The 19,765-nt window shown below is 37.9% G+C and overlaps 1 protein-coding gene across 1 annotated transcript in view; it reads right to left on the bottom strand.

Moving 5' to 3' along the window:
* Positions 1-19,765, bottom strand: part of SPATA9 (spermatogenesis associated 9) — a gene marked incomplete at its 5' end in the record, with an annotated part of 83,749 nt that overhangs the window by 63,247 nt on the left and 737 nt on the right. The window contains one exon of the mRNA XM_082458336.1: positions 17,022-17,103. Within this exon, the coding sequence (XP_082314462.1) occupies positions 17,022-17,103 (82 nt within the window). The remainder of the gene's footprint in view (positions 1-17,021; positions 17,104-19,765) is intronic.

Below are 19,765 nucleotides of genomic sequence, written 5' to 3'. Positions count from 1 at the left end.
CAAAGACAATCACAAAGGAGTCCTCCATTTACTTAACAGCTATTTTCTGAATGCCTTCCATATACCCTACATTGTGCTATGTGTTGGGGATAGAATGAGTATTTATTGACTTCATGCCATATTGCTAAAAAAATGGTTTATTTAGGATAATTCTACCTTGCAAAAATGTATATATACATAAAAAATCTGGAAGGACATATATATAGTGGTTATCAATGGGTGTTTATTTGAAACAAAATAATGAACATGCATTTCTTTTGTAATAAATTTTTATTAAAAAGTATAAAACTTATAGGCATAAAATTATTCAGTTATTTCACCTAATGTCCGGGGGGCGGGGAGTTTGGTAATAAATATATACCTCTCTTTTCTTATCCAATGGAAGATGGATTCCAGTAGAAATGGACTCCTTTCTTTCTTTTATACTGCTATAAATCCCACTTCCTGGATCCTGCCCCAAGACACAACAGATACACCAACACTGACATACAGACATGCACTCAGAGATACAAATACATGGATATAAGACAGTCTCCTACACAGTAGACACACACCACACCACGCCACACCACCCACACCACATCACACAGAAACACACACAGAGATACACAGTCTCATGAAAACTTACTTTAGTGTAAGAGAAAGAGTTGGCAGAGATCTGATGGTTTTAATCTCGGAAATAGCTTTCATTATTCTCTAAATTTCTCTTTATTTTTCATTTGAAACCCTTGAATGCAATATTTTTCACGCTTGCATATTATAAAACATATAACGATAGTTCCCTGATTGACCCCCTTTTGGGTTTTTGTTTTTGTGCCTAAATCGTCGGTTCCATCTATTTGTTTGGGGTATTAGACTATCTTGGGACATGTGACAGATACATGGCTGTAGAAGCTGCTAGTCTAAGGAAATGGCAAATGGCTTTGGGGAATCAAAACAGATTAATATGGAACAGTTGATAAGAGTTAGTAATTTTTTCACTTAATGATTTAGTCACAATGAAAAGTTTTCTGATTCTCAACTTTTTCAGTTTCACAATTATGTACAGAGCTAGTGATTAAAATTTTCTTTAAAAGTCCAATAAATGTCAGCTGGTAATAATGTTTATGAAGTATTACATTGCCCTAATACAATTTTGTAAAAAGAAAATTAACTGAGTATTTGTGGAGAATCTGCTTTAAACCTAACACTATACATTTATTTGAATGACTATAGACTAGATTGAATTTCACTATACTCTAATAGCTACCCAATTTTTTATGTCATGTAGGAAGCCTTTTCATTTTTTTGTTTGTTTTTTATTTATATAGAAGCCTTTTCATTTTAAATGATTTTTTATAGCTAATAACTGTCAGGAAGCACACGAATATTAACTGAAATCTCAAACAACACAAGAGTTAGTTAAAACCTATCTCAATGGTACTATATTTCTAGTGTTTGTCCATGGTTTCTATTCAAACATAAATAATCCAAGGTTTCTATTACTCAGAAACTTTCCCAGATTTTCCTTTTTGATATTCCAGAGGGAGTCATCTATCTCCTTACTTTTGTATTTCTGTAAGGAAAGTAAGGGAGGCACGGAGTGAGAAAGGGATGAAAGACAAAACGTTTCCTACAGTGTTTGGGGTGGGGGGTCACTGATTCCCAAAGCACAGCAATTTGACCTCTTCCCACCCTCAATGAAAAAAAAAAACATTCCCCAGACCTTCTTTTATTTGATTTTATTTTTATAAATGTATTTATTTATTTATTGGCTGCGCTGGGTCTTTGTTGCTGCGCGCGGACTTTATCTAGTTGCGGCGAGCGGGGGCTACTCTTCCTTGCGGTGCATGGGTTTCTCATTGCCGTGGCTTCTCTTGTAGCGGAGCACGGGCTGTAGGCACGCGGGCTTCAATAGTTGTGGCTCATGGGCTCTAGAGCGCAGGCTCAGTAGTTGTGGCGCACAGGCTTCGTTGCTCCGCGGCGTGTGGGATCTTCCCGGACCAGGGCTAGAATCTGTGTCCCCTGCATTGGCAGGTGGATTCTTAGCCACTGCGCCACCAGGGAAGTCCCAGTAACAAATCCTCTGACGACTCATTTGATTCCTTGAGACTAGGAAGTCTATCGGTATCAAGAGAGGACTCAGTTACTTCCTAGAGGAACTGCACAACAGTTCAGTCTCAGGTAGATCTCAGGCAGATCCTCTGCTTGACATCCGAAAGGTAAATTAGATTGTTTCCTTCCCTGCTCACTCCTTTAATCATTTACATAAATTCTTAAATTCTAACATTTCTTTCAGTAACTAGAAAAGAGGGCAATTTCTCCCCTTCTCAATCTTATCTAAACAGAAACTCTGAGTACATCATCCAAACTTTAAACAATATTTATTTTGTTTGATATATATATTACATTTTAAACTATACATCATATAAAATTTGTATGTAAAGTATATCTTTATTCTTTTTTTGCTTAATACTTCTGCTTTATATTAAAGAGATAACAAGCTCCTTGTTAATAAGAACAAGCCTCATCAAGTTACTTGTATAATATAATGCGGCAATAGAGGGTTTGTTCTTGCCGTGTTGACCCTACTGTTTTTGAACTGAGGGAGTTTTGACACAAAAGCATTTTTTAATAAAAATAATTAATATCAGAAACAAACATTAATGAATATCAGAATTTTGTAGTCAGCTAAATTACCATTCAACAATAACAGTGAAATAACTTTTTTTCAGACAAAAATCAGAAGGATTTACCACAGAGAGGGCCTGTTCATTTTATTTTTGAATGATAGCTTAGCTGAAGAATTTTAAAAGAAAATTCTGAAGGAAGGATGGATGTGAGAAGAAATATTAATAAAAGATCTATTAACACATGGATAAAACTAAACAAACATTAACCTTTAAAATAATAATAACAAGGACTGTTTAGCAGTTAAAAAACACAAGCTAAAATACTGGACACCAATTACACCTAAGTTGGGGTGGCGTGGGGACATTATACATTAAGTTTACACATTAACTGATAAAGACTTGACTTTCACACGATGTTAAATTGTTCTATCCAGGAACGTGTGTGGTGTGTGCTAGATTACATTTTCTAAAGATGCTCTAACAATATCTCCCAACCTACATGCTCTACTGCAATGTGGCCTTAGCATTCCCCTCATCAAGAGATGGGGGTCTATGTCCTCTTCCCTTTAATCTGAGCAGACTTGTCACACATTTGTAAGCAATGTAATACAGCTGAAGTGACACTGTGTGGATTCTAAGACTAGGTTATGAAAGGTGATGCAGTTTCCTCCTTGTTCAGTGAGATACTCACTTCTGTATTCCTGAACCACCATGCAAGAAATCCAACTATCGTAAGGTCTCTAGGTTGTGAGGAAGCCACCAGGGAAGGGCATGTGTAGGCTATCCTGTTGTCCCCCAGCTGAAGTCCCAGTCACTACAAGCATCAACTGCCAGACATGTAAGTGAAGATGCCTCCAGATGATTCCAGCCCCAAGTCATTGGACCACTCAAAGCAGATGCATCACTGCAAGCCATTACAGTCCACCCACCTGAGGCCCCAGACATCATGGAGCAGAGACAAACCATTCCTACTGTGTCCTGTCTGAATCTCTGATCCACAGAATTGGTGAGCATTAGATGGCTGTTTTAAGCCACTATTTTCAGGATAATTTTGTTATCCTAGAAATAGTAACTAGAGGAATAGGGAATGCCTTTTCATTGGTTCAGTTCTTTTATTGTTTTTCCTACTAATGTTTAGTTTTCTTCATATGGATCTCACACATTTCTTGTTAATTGCATTCCAAAACATTTTAGCCTATTTGTTGCTGTTATAAGTGGAATATTTTCCTATATTTTCTAACTAGATGTTGTTTACATATATATGGATTATATGCATTCATTTGTTCCCAACCAACTTACTTGATTTTCTTATTGTTTTAATGATTTTCCTATTGATTCTCTTGGGATTTCCAGGCATACAATCATAACATCTGAAAATGATTTTATTCCTTTTTCCAATTTCTTATGTTTCTATTTTATTTTTATTCTCTATTTGTCTTAGGTAAATTATGTTTTATACAAGCTGAGTTTACATAAATCTATTTTTAAGTGGTTAAAGTTATCAAGCTTTCCTTTTATGAGTAAGTTTCCTGAGGAACTACCAAGTGTAGATGCCTTGCCAATTGTATATACAGTTCTGATGCTCAGGAGAGAAATATGGGGTCTGAGAGTTTGAAACTTGAGAATCATCAATGTATAGACAATTGTAGAAGCCATGAGAACAGATGAAAGGGCTCCAGGAGGAAAAGTGTATAGCATGAGAAGAAAGAAAGTCTAGGACAGAACCCTAAGAAATGCCAGTATGTAAAAGATTGGCAGAACAAGGTAACCCTGAGAGTGACCACAGAGAGGTAGGAAAAAACAAGGAGAGTGCTTTGTAATAGAAGGAAAAAAGATGGCATTTCAAGAAGGTGGAAAACATCTGCAAGGTCTTGAGAAACCTGAGGAGAATCTTCTGGATTGGGCAATATGGAGGCCATTGGCGACCTTGGAAACAGCAGTTTGACTGGAATGGTGGGGATGAAAACTAGACTAGTGAGTTGAGAAATGAGTAGCGTATGAGCAAGAGAGACTTATATGTAAACAACTCTTTGAATAAGTTTGGCTTAATTATTAGAATTAATAATGGGATTTAGCAAAAGTTCCTGAAGGCAAAAATCAATATAAAAAAATCAACTGTATTTTTATATACCAACAACAAACAGGTAAAAGATGAAACTGGGAAAAGTTTCCCTTTATAATAATGTATAAGATATCAAGTATCTAGGAATAAACTTTAAAGAGTCATGTAATACCTCCATGGAGAAAATTATAAAACTAATTGAAAAACGTTAAAGAAGACCTACATAAATGGATAGATATACTATTGTCATAAATTGGAAGACTAAATCTCAAATTGACTTACAGACTTAATGCAATCCCAATTGAAATCTCAACTGATTTTTTTCATGGAATTTGACAATCTGATTCTAAAGATTAGATAGGATTGCAAAAGGTCAAAACAGCAAGGGACACTTGAAAAAGTAGAATTGGATGGAAGAGCTATCCTAACACTATGATAATCAAGGCAGCATGGTATTGGCAGGATAGCCAAAAGACCAATGTAAAGCACAGACCCATGCATTTATAGACTCAACATAGGAAATATGCGGCACTGCAGAGCAATAGGGAAAGGATACTCTTTCAATACATGATGTTTGAACAATTGGATATTCACATGGAGGAAAAGAAAATTGTACATCCACTTTGCATCATATACAAAAGTCATTTCCAAGGTAGATTAAAGACCTACTTGTGAAAGGTGAAATATAAAACTTTTGAAATAATACAGAAAAGAAAATTATGATCTCAGGTTAGGGAGAAGTTTCTTAAAAAAGACAGAAAAAGTCCTAACTAAAAAGGAAATACTGATAAAATTGACTTCATTAAGTTGAAGAACTTCAGAAAAATGAAGAAAGTGAGAAGATATAAGAATGAGAAGACACATTTATAACAGATATAGCCAACAAAGGCCTATAATATAGAATACAGAAATTCAGATCAAGGGGAAAAGACCACCCAACGTAAAAATGGACAAAAGACTTCAACAGATATCTCATAAAAGAATAAATCCAAATGGCCAATAAAATCAACCTTATTATTTGTCAGGGAAATGCCAGTTAAAATTGCAATGACTTCCCACTAGAACTGGCAAAAATTCAAAGGTCTGAAAATAACAAGATGGTTACTTTGGTGAATAAATAGAGTAACAGACTCACTTATGTAGTACAGTGTAAATTGGAGCTACCACTTTGGAAAATTGTCTGGCATTATCTCATAAAATTAAATGTATGCATATTTTATAATGTAGTAATCTCAGTCCTATGTATATGCTGTATAAAAAATAGTGTACATAGGTGCATGTACAAAAATGTTCATAAGTATTATTTATGATAGCCAGAAACTGGAATCAACACACATATTCAATACTAGAATCGACATATGAGCCATGGTACCTTCATGTACCAGAATTATATACAGCAATGAAAATGAATGACCTGTTGTTACGTATAACAGTATGGATGAAACTTCTGTAAATAACACTGACAAGGGAAGCATGACACAACAGAATACATACACCATGACTCTACTTATATTAAGTTCAAAAGCAGGCAACTACATTCTCTAAGATTGCACACTTGGGTGGTGTTTTGGTATACTCAAGCCAGGTAATTGAGGATTGTTTAATAAAAGGTGTGGGAAGGGTTTAAGAGAAGCTATAGGAAACAGTGCAGTGTTCTAGGGCTCATAACAGCAGGAGCCATAATGATCCCTAGGTATGAAGGGGTAAGCAGAGGGAACCCAGAAGGAGAGAGTTGCATGAAGGGGTAAGCCTCACAGGAACTGTGGCCTTTGGTGGGTGTGATGGTTAATTTTATTTGTCAACTTGGTTGGGCCACGGTGCCCAGATATTTGGTTAAACTCTTTCTGGATTTCTGTTAAGATTTTTTTTTTTCTAAATATGAAATTAACACTTAAATCAGTGGGTTTCAAGTGAAACAGATTACCCTCCATAATATTGGTGGGCCTCATCCAATGAGTTGAAGGTCTTAATAGAACAAAGACTGACTTCCCCAATTAAGAAGGAAGTCTGCTGGCAGACTGCCTTTAGACTTGATCTGTACTCTTCCTCAGGTCTCCAGCCTGCTGGCTTAACTTGCAGATTTTGGATTTACCAAGCATCCACAATTACATGATCCAATTCCTTAAAATAAATCTCTCTCTCATATATATATATATAAAACAGTGTTTTATATATATATATATATATATATATACACACACACACATACACACATATCCTATTTTTTCTATTTCTCTGGCTAACCCCGATGAATAAAACCAGCCTAGTTAGCCCTTGGAGAGATGCCGTAGCAGAGCAGCCAGAGGAGGGAAATACCTTGTCTCATTCTTCTCCCTCTGACCTCCCCATTGACTAAATGTAACTGAAAGCCAGAAGGGAAAAGAAGCCTGTTGATACAGTTCATACAAGTTAGCTTCCTGGTATACAGAGCAGGGTGGAGAAGAGAGAAGAGCAGGCCTTGACAGGCAAAGAAAGAGTTAAACTCATAAAGAAAAGCTTGGAAATTATTACCATACAATTCAGGAAGGTGGTCACCTACAGAGGGGTGAGAAGGTAATGATCAAGAAGGGACCCATGGGTTGGGTGTATTTCCTTGATCAGCATGGTGGGTCAATGTGTGTTTGTCTTATAATTATTCATTAAACTATACATTTATGTTTTGTGCTTTTTCTGTATTTCATAATTTAAAAGCTTAAAGAAGAAAACAACATTCAACAATAAGAACTTATATAATATATGAGTTCTAAGAGTCATAATAATTTTCCAGGTGAGCAAGTTTGCAGCACTTAAGACAAGTCTGTCTAAAACACTAGAAAATGTATTATAGACAAGCATACAAGTCCTGACAAGTGAAAGAACTAAATAACTCAGAACTCAAAACTTTTAAAAAGTTCCTTCCAGCCAGAGGGGGGAAGAAAGAATAGTAGCTGGAGACTTGGATGTGTTTAAACACCGATAGTAAAAAACAGTAGAGAGGTAAATGTTGAAGGCACAGAAGAAAGGGGAAATAGATGGAACGCAGTCCCTCCAATGTCAAAAGGGGAAGCACACATAGCACCACCAGAGGGACTAGCCTTGAATAAGATGAAGGATATTTATTGCACTGTGACTGAAGGAAAAAGAAAAGGATGTATGTGGCTGCATATCAATTTGTCAGCTTAGCAGTGGGAAGTGGAGGAGAGTTCCCCATCTGATGCTTCCTTTTCCTCTGTGACAGAAAACATAAGGGAGGTGAAGGAAGGAGAAGATGCCAAAGTCAGAGATAGCAGACAGTGAGAAGGCTTGGACCACTTTGGAAAACAAGAGCATTAACTAGGTTTGCCAGGCAGTACTGAATGCCTGATTGAAGATGGAGACCATGAATTTGTAGCACCATTAATGTGCAGAGTTTTGTGGTTTTCTACAGTAAAATGTAGCAACCCAGATATGCACAGAAAAATCAGACACCTGGATTGATCCAGGGTTGTTGGGGTTTCGGACTGAGGGACAATAGAACAAGGCATGTGAGGATAAAGACAGGAGATGTACCACGAGACCTCAAATGGATAGGGAAAGAAATGAAGAGAGAAGAGGGCTAGCAGGGAGGGAGAAAGTGGAAGGGTCAACAGTTTGGAGGTTCTATGCGAGCATGAGCAGGGAGCAACTGAGTGATGGAAAAAGAATCACAGAATGTTGTATGTCCAGGCTGTAGAATACTGGAATGCATTGTTTAGATGTGAAGCAGTTGCAGGTAGTGATAGCACCTAGGATCTGACCACGGGAAAGGTGGGTTGAAGTGGAGTAGAAGTGAAGGTCACTGAAGATGAAGAGGCTAAGATGTTGAAAAGATAATTCATGTGGACACTGACATCATGGAGGACCATGGACTTCTTGGGGTGGAGAGACGAACAGTGAACAGTCTACGTGTAAGGGGGTGAGGTGGGGGGTTGACTGGAAGTTTGCTAAATGACAGCAACAGGAGAGAGAGAGGGGAGTATAGTTTCTCTTGGGTCTCAGAGAACAGAAGTTCTTCAGGAGGATGGAGGAGTAATGGTCTGGTTCTCCCTTTCTACTTTGATTGGAATTCCAGAAGGTAAACTGGAAAGTTTTGGCAGAAAGGAAAGCATGGGCAAACCTAGATGATCAGGATAAGGTATAGTTGGGCCTGTAATAAGGATATCGGGGAATGGAGCATGTTAGGTTAAACTGGCTATAAAGTTTTCAAGAAGAATTTGCCCTAGAAATGCCCTGATATTGAGTAGTGGGTGGTATTGGTGGCCTAGATGCCAGGTTGGCTCTGGAAGGCTCCAAGTTTTTAGGTCACTCCTTGCTATGAGAATGTAGTAGTAAAACACACATGTGCATTATACACAGTTGTTTGCATACCTGTTCAGCAGGTTATCAGATTCCTTTGAAGTCTTTGTTAAGAACCATATTTAGAAGGTGGATTTGTGAATGTGGCTATTGGGTAAACTTTGTTGCTAATTCCATCATGCAGACAGATATTAGCCTCTTCTAAAAGACTGAACCTGCCAATCAGAAGTGAAAACTTGAGAAAATTGATCAAGGCATAAATTGACTTAATGCAGTTTGCTCTGGAAAATAATGTCTCTATAACAATTTACTGCTGCCATAACTCTAATTAAAGTGTTTATATATGCAAAACATCTTTGGGATCAAAATGACCTGTACCTTAGGTACTTAATAAATGTTTGTTGAACTGAAAAGGTAATAAAGGGCTTCCCATGTAGACTTTCCTAAAGGGAAAAGAAGGTAGTCACATATCCTAGATTTCTAGGCCCTTTGATAGTTAACCTTGTCATTATAAATGAACAAATTGGTATTCTAGTTTATGCACTGCCTCTTTGTGCATTGGGTTAGCACAAGCTTCATCCCTTGAGTATGATCAACTCTGGACACCTTGACAAAATAAAGCTTCTGGACTTGTAAAACCAAGGAATGAGCCCTGGAAAATGGGACTTGACTGAGGCAATGTCATCCTGAGGCCAGCCTGAACAGCCCAGCTGGCCTCTCCCTGTGACATTTCTAGCATGGTTGTTTATAAGAGTGACTCTATTTAAATCAATTTGACCTCCTGCAATAAAAATCTTTGAGACCATGATGGAGTCATTAGCAAAACACTGTTGTAATCATCATTAATGCAAGAGGACTGACTAATTTATTAGAAACCATAGTGAGTTAATAAAATACACTGGCTGAAAATGACTCCTAATTCTAGAGCCTGGTGTGGGGAGTTACTAATTGTGTACAATTTGTGACTGTTCATGGGTAGCGACCTAGTAACAGACTGTTCCATTTTAAGGCTACAGCTAGTGAGTACTAAAACTCTTGTAACAAAACAAAACAAAACAAAACAAAGGAAACTCTGCTTTTCTTGTCCGTTTTGTATTTTTTGTATTATGTTATACTTCACTGCTTCCTGCATTATGCCAGGGTTGCACATTTCTGAGTTTCATTCTTTTTGTTCATGGAATCATAGATCTTTCCCAGAATTCTGAAGAGTTAGACATAATGACCTGTAAAAACAAGATTTTTTCCTACATGGCAAACATTCCAATAACAATTACTGATTATCCTTCTGTTTCTGTTCACCCACAAAAAGATAGTTTCTAACTAACCAGTTCAACAAAATGTCGATTCTTTCCAGAAGGAAAGAGTTTTCTCGCCCCGCAGAACTTCATAAATTCTCTTTAAGATTTCATAAATTCTCTTTAAGTCATAATGTAAACAAGGCCCATCCTTTAATTTTACCTGGTGTCAAGTAATTTAACTATTATTTATATATTAAATCAACAATGATACTATGACTTAATGGCAAAACTTGAGAAGACAAAAAAAAAAATCTGGGCTTGTGGTGGGGAACTTATGCTGCCACCTGGGTGGCAGGTTAGGGATGGGAATGTTAGGGGCTTTGCTCAAGTACCTCTCATTTGGGGGATATTCAGTGGAAAATTTGAGAGGCTGCCTTGCCACTGGGATTAGTTCAGAAGTGCCTTTGCTTTTAGTTTTCCCTATTTATCGCTTCATGGAGGAAGGTCTGAATGCCGTTTAACGTAGACTGAATTGCCTGGTCTCAGCCTAGTCCTAACTCCGGAAGGAGCTTGTAACTAGTACTAGAACATCTTGAGGAAGCACATGGAACAAGCCCCTTCATTAGCAGAAACTGTATTGGCCCTGTAGGAGTAGGGCAGTTATTGGTTGAAAAGGGGTCGGATCTGGCTACAGCGGGGGTGGGGGTCAGGGGGGAGGGAGAAACTGGTAATATCGCTGGAGAGATGATAATAATCACACAAGTCCAGACGTTTTAGTTTGAAGGTGAGAGGAGACAGTACCCACCAAAAATAGTTCTCAAGTCCCAGATTTAGATTTTTAAAATTGAATGGGTTCTAGAAAGGAGTGTAGAAGGCAATGTCAGTAAAAATGTGCCCCAGGGGATCTCTAGAGAAAGTGAGAAGCAGGAAAAAGGGAAGACAAAACAACCTCCTCGGGGGCTTCCCTGGTGGCGCAGTGGTTGAGAATCCGCCTGCCAATGCAGGGAACACGGGTTCGAGCCCTGGTCTGGGAAGATCCCACATGCCGCGGAGCAACTGGGCCCGTGAGCCACAACTACTGAGCTTGCGTGTCTGGAGCCTGTGCTCCGCAACAAGAGAGGCCGCGATAATGAGAGGCCCGCGCACCGCGATGAAGAGTGGTCCCCGCTCGCCGCAACTAGATAAAGCCCTCGCACAGAAACTAAGACCCAACACAGCCAAAAATAAATAAATAAATAAATTTATAAAAAAAAAAAAATCCTTCAGGTAAGCTAGATGAGCTGTTAGAACACCAAAAGGACTATTCCCCAAGGATACAAGCTGCCAACTTAATATTTAATGGTATCAGTAGGGCTTTCCTCAGAAAAAAAGATCGCTAAGAAAATGTCAATTGTTGTTCACTGTAAAAAGAGTTTAACTGCAGACAGGATTAAAGACTCAGAAGTGAAAAGTAAAGAGCAAGTCTAGAAAAATAGAATCAGCAGTATTGTCTGAGGGCAGAAGTCACATTAAGCAGCTAGTGATAGCTGTTGGATGAAAAAGGAGAACATTTGAAAGCATGCTTGTGAAATGCTCCAGTTGGGGTAAAACCCAATGGATGGCCATGGCAGAGATGCATGTACCTGAACACGGCAAGTAAAAGGAGTACAAGAGATGGGGAAGACTTGAAAGGGATTTACCATTGGAAATTGCATAACTTTTATTACAGTTAAAACTAGAGCCAGATGATAACAATCTATTTTTTAATGTATTCGAATTCTTCCAAAAGGAGGTCTATCAGCAAAGTATTATACCATTTAAATCTAATATCCTATATTTCTGTATGGCTACAAATGGAACATTTCTCAAAATATTATGCATAAATAAATGACACAATCAATAGTGCTTGATTATGATACTCGCATATATATTTTTCCAGGGCTGAATAACAGAGCAGGCATATTAAAGGCCAAACAACCAGGTTTCTTTGAAGTTCAAACCTTTGAAAAATGCTGGTAAGAAATGGGCAATCCTGATTCCAAGGAACATATTTTCTGGCATTTTAAAGTAACATTTTAACTGAAAAACAGAACAATTGTTTGAAAAACATGATTGGGCACAATAATAGAGGTGGGTGGATAATATAAGTTCAAACGAACATTTCAGACCTTTTCCGAAAGAGCTTAGGGTAGTTGGATTTTGCACATACATAACATTCTGGATTCTCACTTTAGCTTCTCCAAACAGAATTAATGATATTGCAGCCTTGTGGTTTAGAAGAAACCCACAATTTAGAAGAAAGCTGTTGGCTATTTCTCTGGGAAGAATTATCCAAGTAATAAAATGAGTAACGTCAACTTTTCTTATGACTGACTGTATGGTTACTGACCCTGGTACATGACTTTGCTTAGGTTACTCTATGTGAAGTACTGCAAGCTATAGTTGTTTAAAAAACAAAAAAGCTAATCTTGAATTTTGTGATTTTTGTGTAAATTTGCAAACTTTATCTCTCATTAGATTACTTAATACAATACAAATACATTTTTCACTGGGCTGATTTCTAGGCAAGTAGGTGTGCAGTTTATCTGTGTTACCTTCTCCTATCTTCCCTTTACTTCCTCTCCCACAGCTTCCCTTGCAGCAGTCGCCAGCCCAATGCCCTGTTCTGCTTCCTGGCAGTCCAAGACTCCACTGTGGTCTCCTTCTAAGCCTGCTCTCTAAGACACAGCCTTAGACACCAGACCAGTAGTCTCCAAACTTTTCTGACTGAGCCTCCTATCGGAAAAAATTTTGAGCACACCCCCAATATCTTTATAAATGACATGCATGTATTACTGTTAATATATTATGAATACAATAAAACATACTGAAATAGAAAATTTTCAATAGATGAGATAAAGATGAAGTAAATAATATTTTAAATAATTTCAAAATGTATTACTAATAATACAAAATACACTTTTCTCTAGCATGTTATTGTTAACAAAGCCTTTTAGGGAGAACAATAATTGAATATGCCTCATTATTCTTCAAATCTTGGGTCAACATTTTGTGATACAGCAACACAGATGTCTGCTTTTATGTTCAGTTTATTTAAAGGCTCTCTGAAAAGAATTCACAAAGATACAGGTATTTAAATGGAAGAACTGCTTCATTAGCTGGGTTGCTAAATCATACTTATTTTTCAGTCTCATCACTCATTATGCAAAGATTTTGGTTAAATCTGATGGATGCATTTCCATCTTACCTAATGTTACTCAAGTGGATTAAAAAATCCTATAAGATATCAGAGTTTTTATAGGTTACATGCATTTTCAATCGCAAAAATTACATATAAAGGGAAAATTTTCAAACATCAACATAGCATAGTGGGGACTTCCCTGGTAGCGCAGTGGTTAAGAATCTGCCTGCCAATATGGGGGACACGGGTTCAAGCCCTGGTCCGGGAAGATCCCACATGCCGTGGAGCAACTAAGCCCATGAACTACAACTACTGAGCCCATGCACCACAACTACTGAAGCCCGTGCGCCTAGAATCTGCCTGCCAATATGGGGGACACGGGTTCAAGCCCTGGTCCGGGAAGATCCCACATGCCGTGGAGCAACTAAGCCCATGAGCTACAACTACTGAGCCCATGCACCACAACTACTGAAGCCCGTGCACCTAGAGCCCGTGCTCCACAACAAAGAGAAGCCACCGCAATGAGAAGTCTGCACACTGCAATGAAGAGTAGCCCCCCGCTTGCCACAACTAGAGAAAGCCCGCGCACAGCAATGAAGACCCAACACAGCCATAAATAAATAAATAAATAAATAAATAAATTAATTAATTAATTAAAAACAAACATAGCATAGTGGGTAAGGGCATAGACCCTGGAGCCAATTGTCTAAGAATCCCAGCTCCTAGATTCTCACTACTTGTATAGCTGTGGGCAAATTACTTAGCCTCTCTGTGCCACAATTTTCTCTCCTGTAAATTAGGATAGTAATAGAACCAACTCAATAGGGTTATTTGAGAATTTAAAAAGTCAATATTTATAAAGCACTTAATATGATATCTGGCATATACTAAGTATTACTTAAGTATGTTAAGAAATATAGGGAGAATTCTCATGCCCTGCTATTGGGAGTGTAATACTTAAAACCACTTTTGAAATCAGTTGGGTACTATCTACCAAAGTTGGACATACACATGCCCTGTGATCTAGCATACCCACCAAGATATTATATTTTAAAACAAGAGTGGTCCTAGTTGCTTTGTTTGTAATAGGCAAAAACTAGAAATAATCCACATGTGCATCTAAAATGGGATGGAAAAGGACTCCTCTGGTGGTCCACTGGCTAAGAGTCCACCTTCCAACGCAGGAGAAGTGGGTTCCAACCCTTGTCGGGGAACTAGGATCCCACATGCCAAGGGGCAACTAAGCCTGCGTGCTCTACAGCCCACATGCGCCACAACTAGAGAGCCCATGCACCACAACTAGAGAGAAGTCCGCGTGCCGCAACTAAGACCCGACACAACCAAATAAATAAATAAATAAAATAAAATGGGATGGATAAGAAAATGATAATTTATGTATCCACTGGATGCTATTCAGCAATAAAAAGGAATGAAAGGAACAAACCACAGCTACATCAACATAAATGAATCTTACAAATGATGATGAGTACAAGAAACAAGACGCAAAAGAGTATGTAGAGTGTGATGCCACTTATATAAAGTTCAAAGAGAGGAAAAAACAAAATATTAGCTTAGGAATGCACATATAGGTAGCAAAACTGTAAGGAAAAATAAATAAATAATCATCACAAAAGTCAGGCTCATGATTATCTCTAAGAAAAAGAAGAAAACTGTAACTGAGGAGGGGCACCTGTGTGTGTGTGTGTGGGGGGCAGTGTTTGGGTGTGTGCACCCTTGCATGAGTGGTGATAATGTTCTATCTTCTGGCCTAGGAGATTGCTTAGGAATGTTTATTTTATAATTATTTATTAACTATGTGCATAGGTATTATGCACTTTTCTGTATGTATTATATTTCACAGTGAAGAAAAATTTTAAAAACTGTTATACAAGTTTTCTTTTCACAAAATTAACCTCAGTTTCTGGCTCCAGCTTCTTTGCTGGAATAACTGCTTATGAGATATACCTCAAATGAATTTCATGTGGTTGCTCTCCCTGTAATCTTAGCTTGGAATCCTTCCTTTAAAAAAATTTTTTTTAGTCTAAGTAACTCATCCATCGGTGGTTACACTTACACAAGTTTTGCATAAAACATAGTTTTTATTTTTTTAAGTCAATTGTTGAAAATACCATAGAGAGATGTATTAGAGAAAAAATATCTTCTCTACTATAGCTTTCCTTTGGCAGCTCACAGAATTGTCACTTTAAAATGTATCTCATATTGAAACACAATCTAGTAAATACTGCACTGAAACAGAATCTATCCAATACCATAACGTGAGACATATTAAAAACATCTGTGCTTTCCCTTTAACATTATAGTAAACTTCCCACATTGTGTAACATGTTCCAATACTTGTGTCATTAGGTCTTTAGCAATGTTTTATATGCATATTCTCAAGGTATTTGCTGTCAAAGGAATGCAGTTTTTTTTTCCATCTGTGTTCCATGTGTTATTTCAAACATTTTTATCTTCACAAGAAGAAAACTATTTTCCCAATGTATGTTGCTTTTTGACTTTTTATTTTTAAGGAAGCTCAGAAAAGGCTTCATATCATTTATAATTGGTGAATTTTCTTTAAAGTATTGGCTTGAATCGTACACTCCTTAAATATTTTAGAAATATTGTTGAGCTTTATGAGTTTGGATGTCTACTTTTTTTTTTTTAATTATTTATTTATTTATTTTTGGCTGTGTTGGGTCTTCGTTTCTGTGCGAGGGCTTTCTCTAGTTGTGGCAATTGGGGGCCACTCTTCATCGCGGTGCGCGGGCCTCTCACTGTCACGGCCTCTCTTGTTGCGGAGCACAGGCTCCAGACGCGCAGGCTCAGCAATTGTGGCTCACGGGCCCAGTCGCTCCGCGGCATGTGGGATCCTCCCAGACCAGGGCTCGAACCCGTGTCCCCTGCATTGGCAGGCAGATTCTCAACCACTGCGCCACCAGGGAAGCCCTGGATGTCTACTTTTTAAGTGGTTAGCTAATTGTGATCGGTTCAGAACATCATTATCTGTAATACATAATTTGGGTGAAGATGTTAGTAAAAGTAAATATAAATTCATACTTAAAACAGTTTTAAAAATAATTTTAACAATCATTGCCAACTTCTTGTCAGATCTAATTAGTCATTAGTTTTTCATCTTGCAGTGTGGCTCCAAAAGGGTGCCAGAAATGTCAGCTCAGCCCATTGTGTTTGCCTGTTCTTGCATTATTAACACTGTTTCCACTGATCCATGCTATAATAGTTTACTTAAATATGATCTATAAATCCATTTAGTTAGATACAGAAACTGCAACATGTGGCAATATGTTAAAAGTGAACAAAGGAGAGAGTCCTCCCCTCCCCACACAGTGAGCTGCTGTGCTACCACCCTCTCCCCGGAACACCCTGAGTGCCTGCCCACTTAATGGATCAAGTTTGGGGTGCCACTACCAATCCTCACATTAAATATTAGTAGGGCTTAATTTCTTTCCCTTTTTTTTTTTTGGGAAAAAATATATGTGTTTGAAGATAAAAGTTCAAATATCTTTTCTGGAATTTCAGGGGTCAACTTCTGTATCTTACACTCCTATGTGGCTACATTTTATCTGGGGATAAGAACATCTATCAGAATGAATATGAAACAGTGGCATTCCAGCCAGGAAAATAGAAAAACATACCGTTTGGGCTGGAGGACCTTCCTTGTGTGTTCTGCAGTGACCTTGAAGTTGGAGGACATATGATAATCCAATTTGTTACACCCTGGTAAAAGTGCAAACAAATAGACAAACAAACACTTAATGCTACTAATGAGGGAAACTACAAATATATAAACCAAATAAAAATTGTACATAAAAGGGAATTAATTATTTAAAAAGTAGTCTTAAGATAATTATGAAAAGAACCTTTAAGATATCAGGAAATGGACCATCTGTGACATTGTATTAGCCAAGATAAGTAATACTAGCTGCTGTAATATTTGACCCCAAAATGTCTGGCTTAACTCAATAAAGATCTATTTTCTCACTCATATCAGTACAAGGCATGCTGTGAGGAGGCTCTGCTATAACTAGTCATTCAGAGACTCAGGCTTCTTCTAAGCTGCAGATCAACACATGGCTTCAAGGTTGACCCGGCTTCATCCAGTTGGTAGATGGATGGATGAAAAAAAATGGAGAAGGTCCACCTTCTCTTACCTGCTCAGCAAGGATCATATCTCACTAGTGAGAACTAATCACATGGCCCTATCTACATGCAAAAACATTTGGGAAATGTACTTTATCTATGGGTTCCGGAAGAGGAAATGGGTTTGGTGAGCATCTAGACAGGCTTTTGTCATATAAACAGAGGTTGCTCTAGGGATTCCAAAGCTGTAACTTTAGTATCACCAGGTCTGACTTTGGAAATCCCTTGGGAAGCCTCTACCATTCTCTTTTCTGCCTGCTGTAATAAAGGAATCAGAACACCAGCACTAATTTTAGCTCTTGCTGTTCCCTGAATCAGCCACGATCTTCCACATCTCTACCTCTGCATGTGATTTGTATATGACGTCTGTCCATTCTTTCCACCAATACTTCTAACCACCGAATCCTCCAAATCTAGCAAGCTTCTCTTCATCTTCTAAGACCTAACACAATGGTTACTTCCTCCATGAACGTCTCTCTGATGACACACAAGGCACATATCTCTTCTTAATGTTCACTGAACTTTATCCATGTACTTTGTGCCTACCTCTATTACTGAATGCATAAGCCTGTATTATAATTTTTAAGGAACAAGTATGTTTTCAAAAGGATTGGATGCATTAATATTCACAACACAGTGACCATTAATAATATTGAATAGATTTAGCTTCTCAAGGGTGAGGACAGAGTCTTATATATCTTAGTATCTCCCATGCCTACCAGCACAGACCTGGCTCATATACTCAATAACTGAGGAAAAAATGAACACTGTCTCCCTTCCTTCCACTTCCCAGCAACTCTAACTCTAACTCTCTCTCTCTCTCTCTCTCTCTCTATATATATATAAATATAGTGGTAAAACACATAAAACACAAAATTTACCATCTTCACTGTTTAAAAGTATACATTACTATATGCACCTTATTTGCAACAGATCTTTTAACTTTTTCATCTTACAAAACGGAAACTTTATACTCACAGAACTCCCCATTTTCCTCTACCCTCAGCCCCTTAAAACCAGCATTCTGCTTTCTGTTTCTAAGAGTTTGACTGCCTTAGATACCTCATGTAAGTGGAATAAGCAGTCTTTGCCTTTCTATGACTAGTTCATTGCCCTGGAGATTCATTCATGTTGTAACATATGACAAGATTTCCCCCTCTTTTAAGGCCGAATAATATTTCATCGTATGTATATACCACATTTTTCTTTATTCATTCACCCATTCTAGTGTCTTTGTCTTTGACTTGTGGTTACTGGAGGGGATTGATGACCCCAGAGAAAAGGTGATCCTGTACTCTCAAAGATTTCAGGATGTTTTAGGTTCTAGAGACTAAAAGAGAAACTATACTGAGTGCAAAGGAAATTAGATTTAAAAAAAATCAGTGACAACATAAAGAATGCCCCCCATTATACCCTATTTGAGCATGAGAAACTATGAAACTACTTTCAGTTGAGCAACCAAGGGCCCATAATAAAAAGTTGTTCACATTCCAAAGGGCTCTTACCCTAGGCTTTTCACTGTCCTACTCAGCACCTCCTGTTTCATACCCTCAAAATAGCTCGGTTGAGAAAAGAAACAGCAACATTTTCAAGTAGGGCAAAATAAATAAATAAATAAAGGGATAAACAAGAACTCTTTCAACACAGAGCACTTGTAAGAATTTTCATGTTTATGGAGAAGCAGAGCCCCAGAGTAAACTCTGGCCCTTCTTGGAATTAGTGGATTCCAGTGTTCATTTGCATTGAGGCAGTTTGAGGCCCTTTGGGGACATTCATAGCCTTTACTTCAGGGCGTTATCATGAAAGAATCTAAAGTATCCTTGCATTAGCATGATCGTTATTTTTTCAGCTGGTCTGAGGAGGTATTATTAAACACGTGGCCATAATGTGCACAGAAAAATCTCCACGTAACTAGCATTGAGCATGTAAACACAAACACCTCCCGCGTAACTGGTGTCTAAAACTATCGTAATAAGAACCTCAACACTTAAAAAAAAAAGCAAAAAACCCTGCAGTTTTTGGTAAAAGATGCCGAATATAGCTTGAAGTAGTAAATAATCCTTCTGAAGCGATATTAGCGAATTAATTGCTGCGTGAACAAAGAATCCTTTCTGCACCAGGATGAATGTTGCCTTTATTTTTTTCCTCACAAGTATGATTCTAGAAAACAGCTGTACTACATGTTGACAAATGACAAAGCGGCAGACTTGCTAAAACACTTTTTGGTCAAGGCCAAGAG

The sequence above is a fragment of the Balaenoptera physalus genome (assembly GCF_965194825.1).
Source record: "Balaenoptera physalus genome assembly, chromosome: 3".
Taxonomy (NCBI): domain Eukaryota; kingdom Metazoa; phylum Chordata; class Mammalia; order Artiodactyla; family Balaenopteridae; genus Balaenoptera; species Balaenoptera physalus.
Note: the sequence above shows the minus strand (reverse complement) of the source record. Positions and strands in the feature narration are given on the sequence as shown.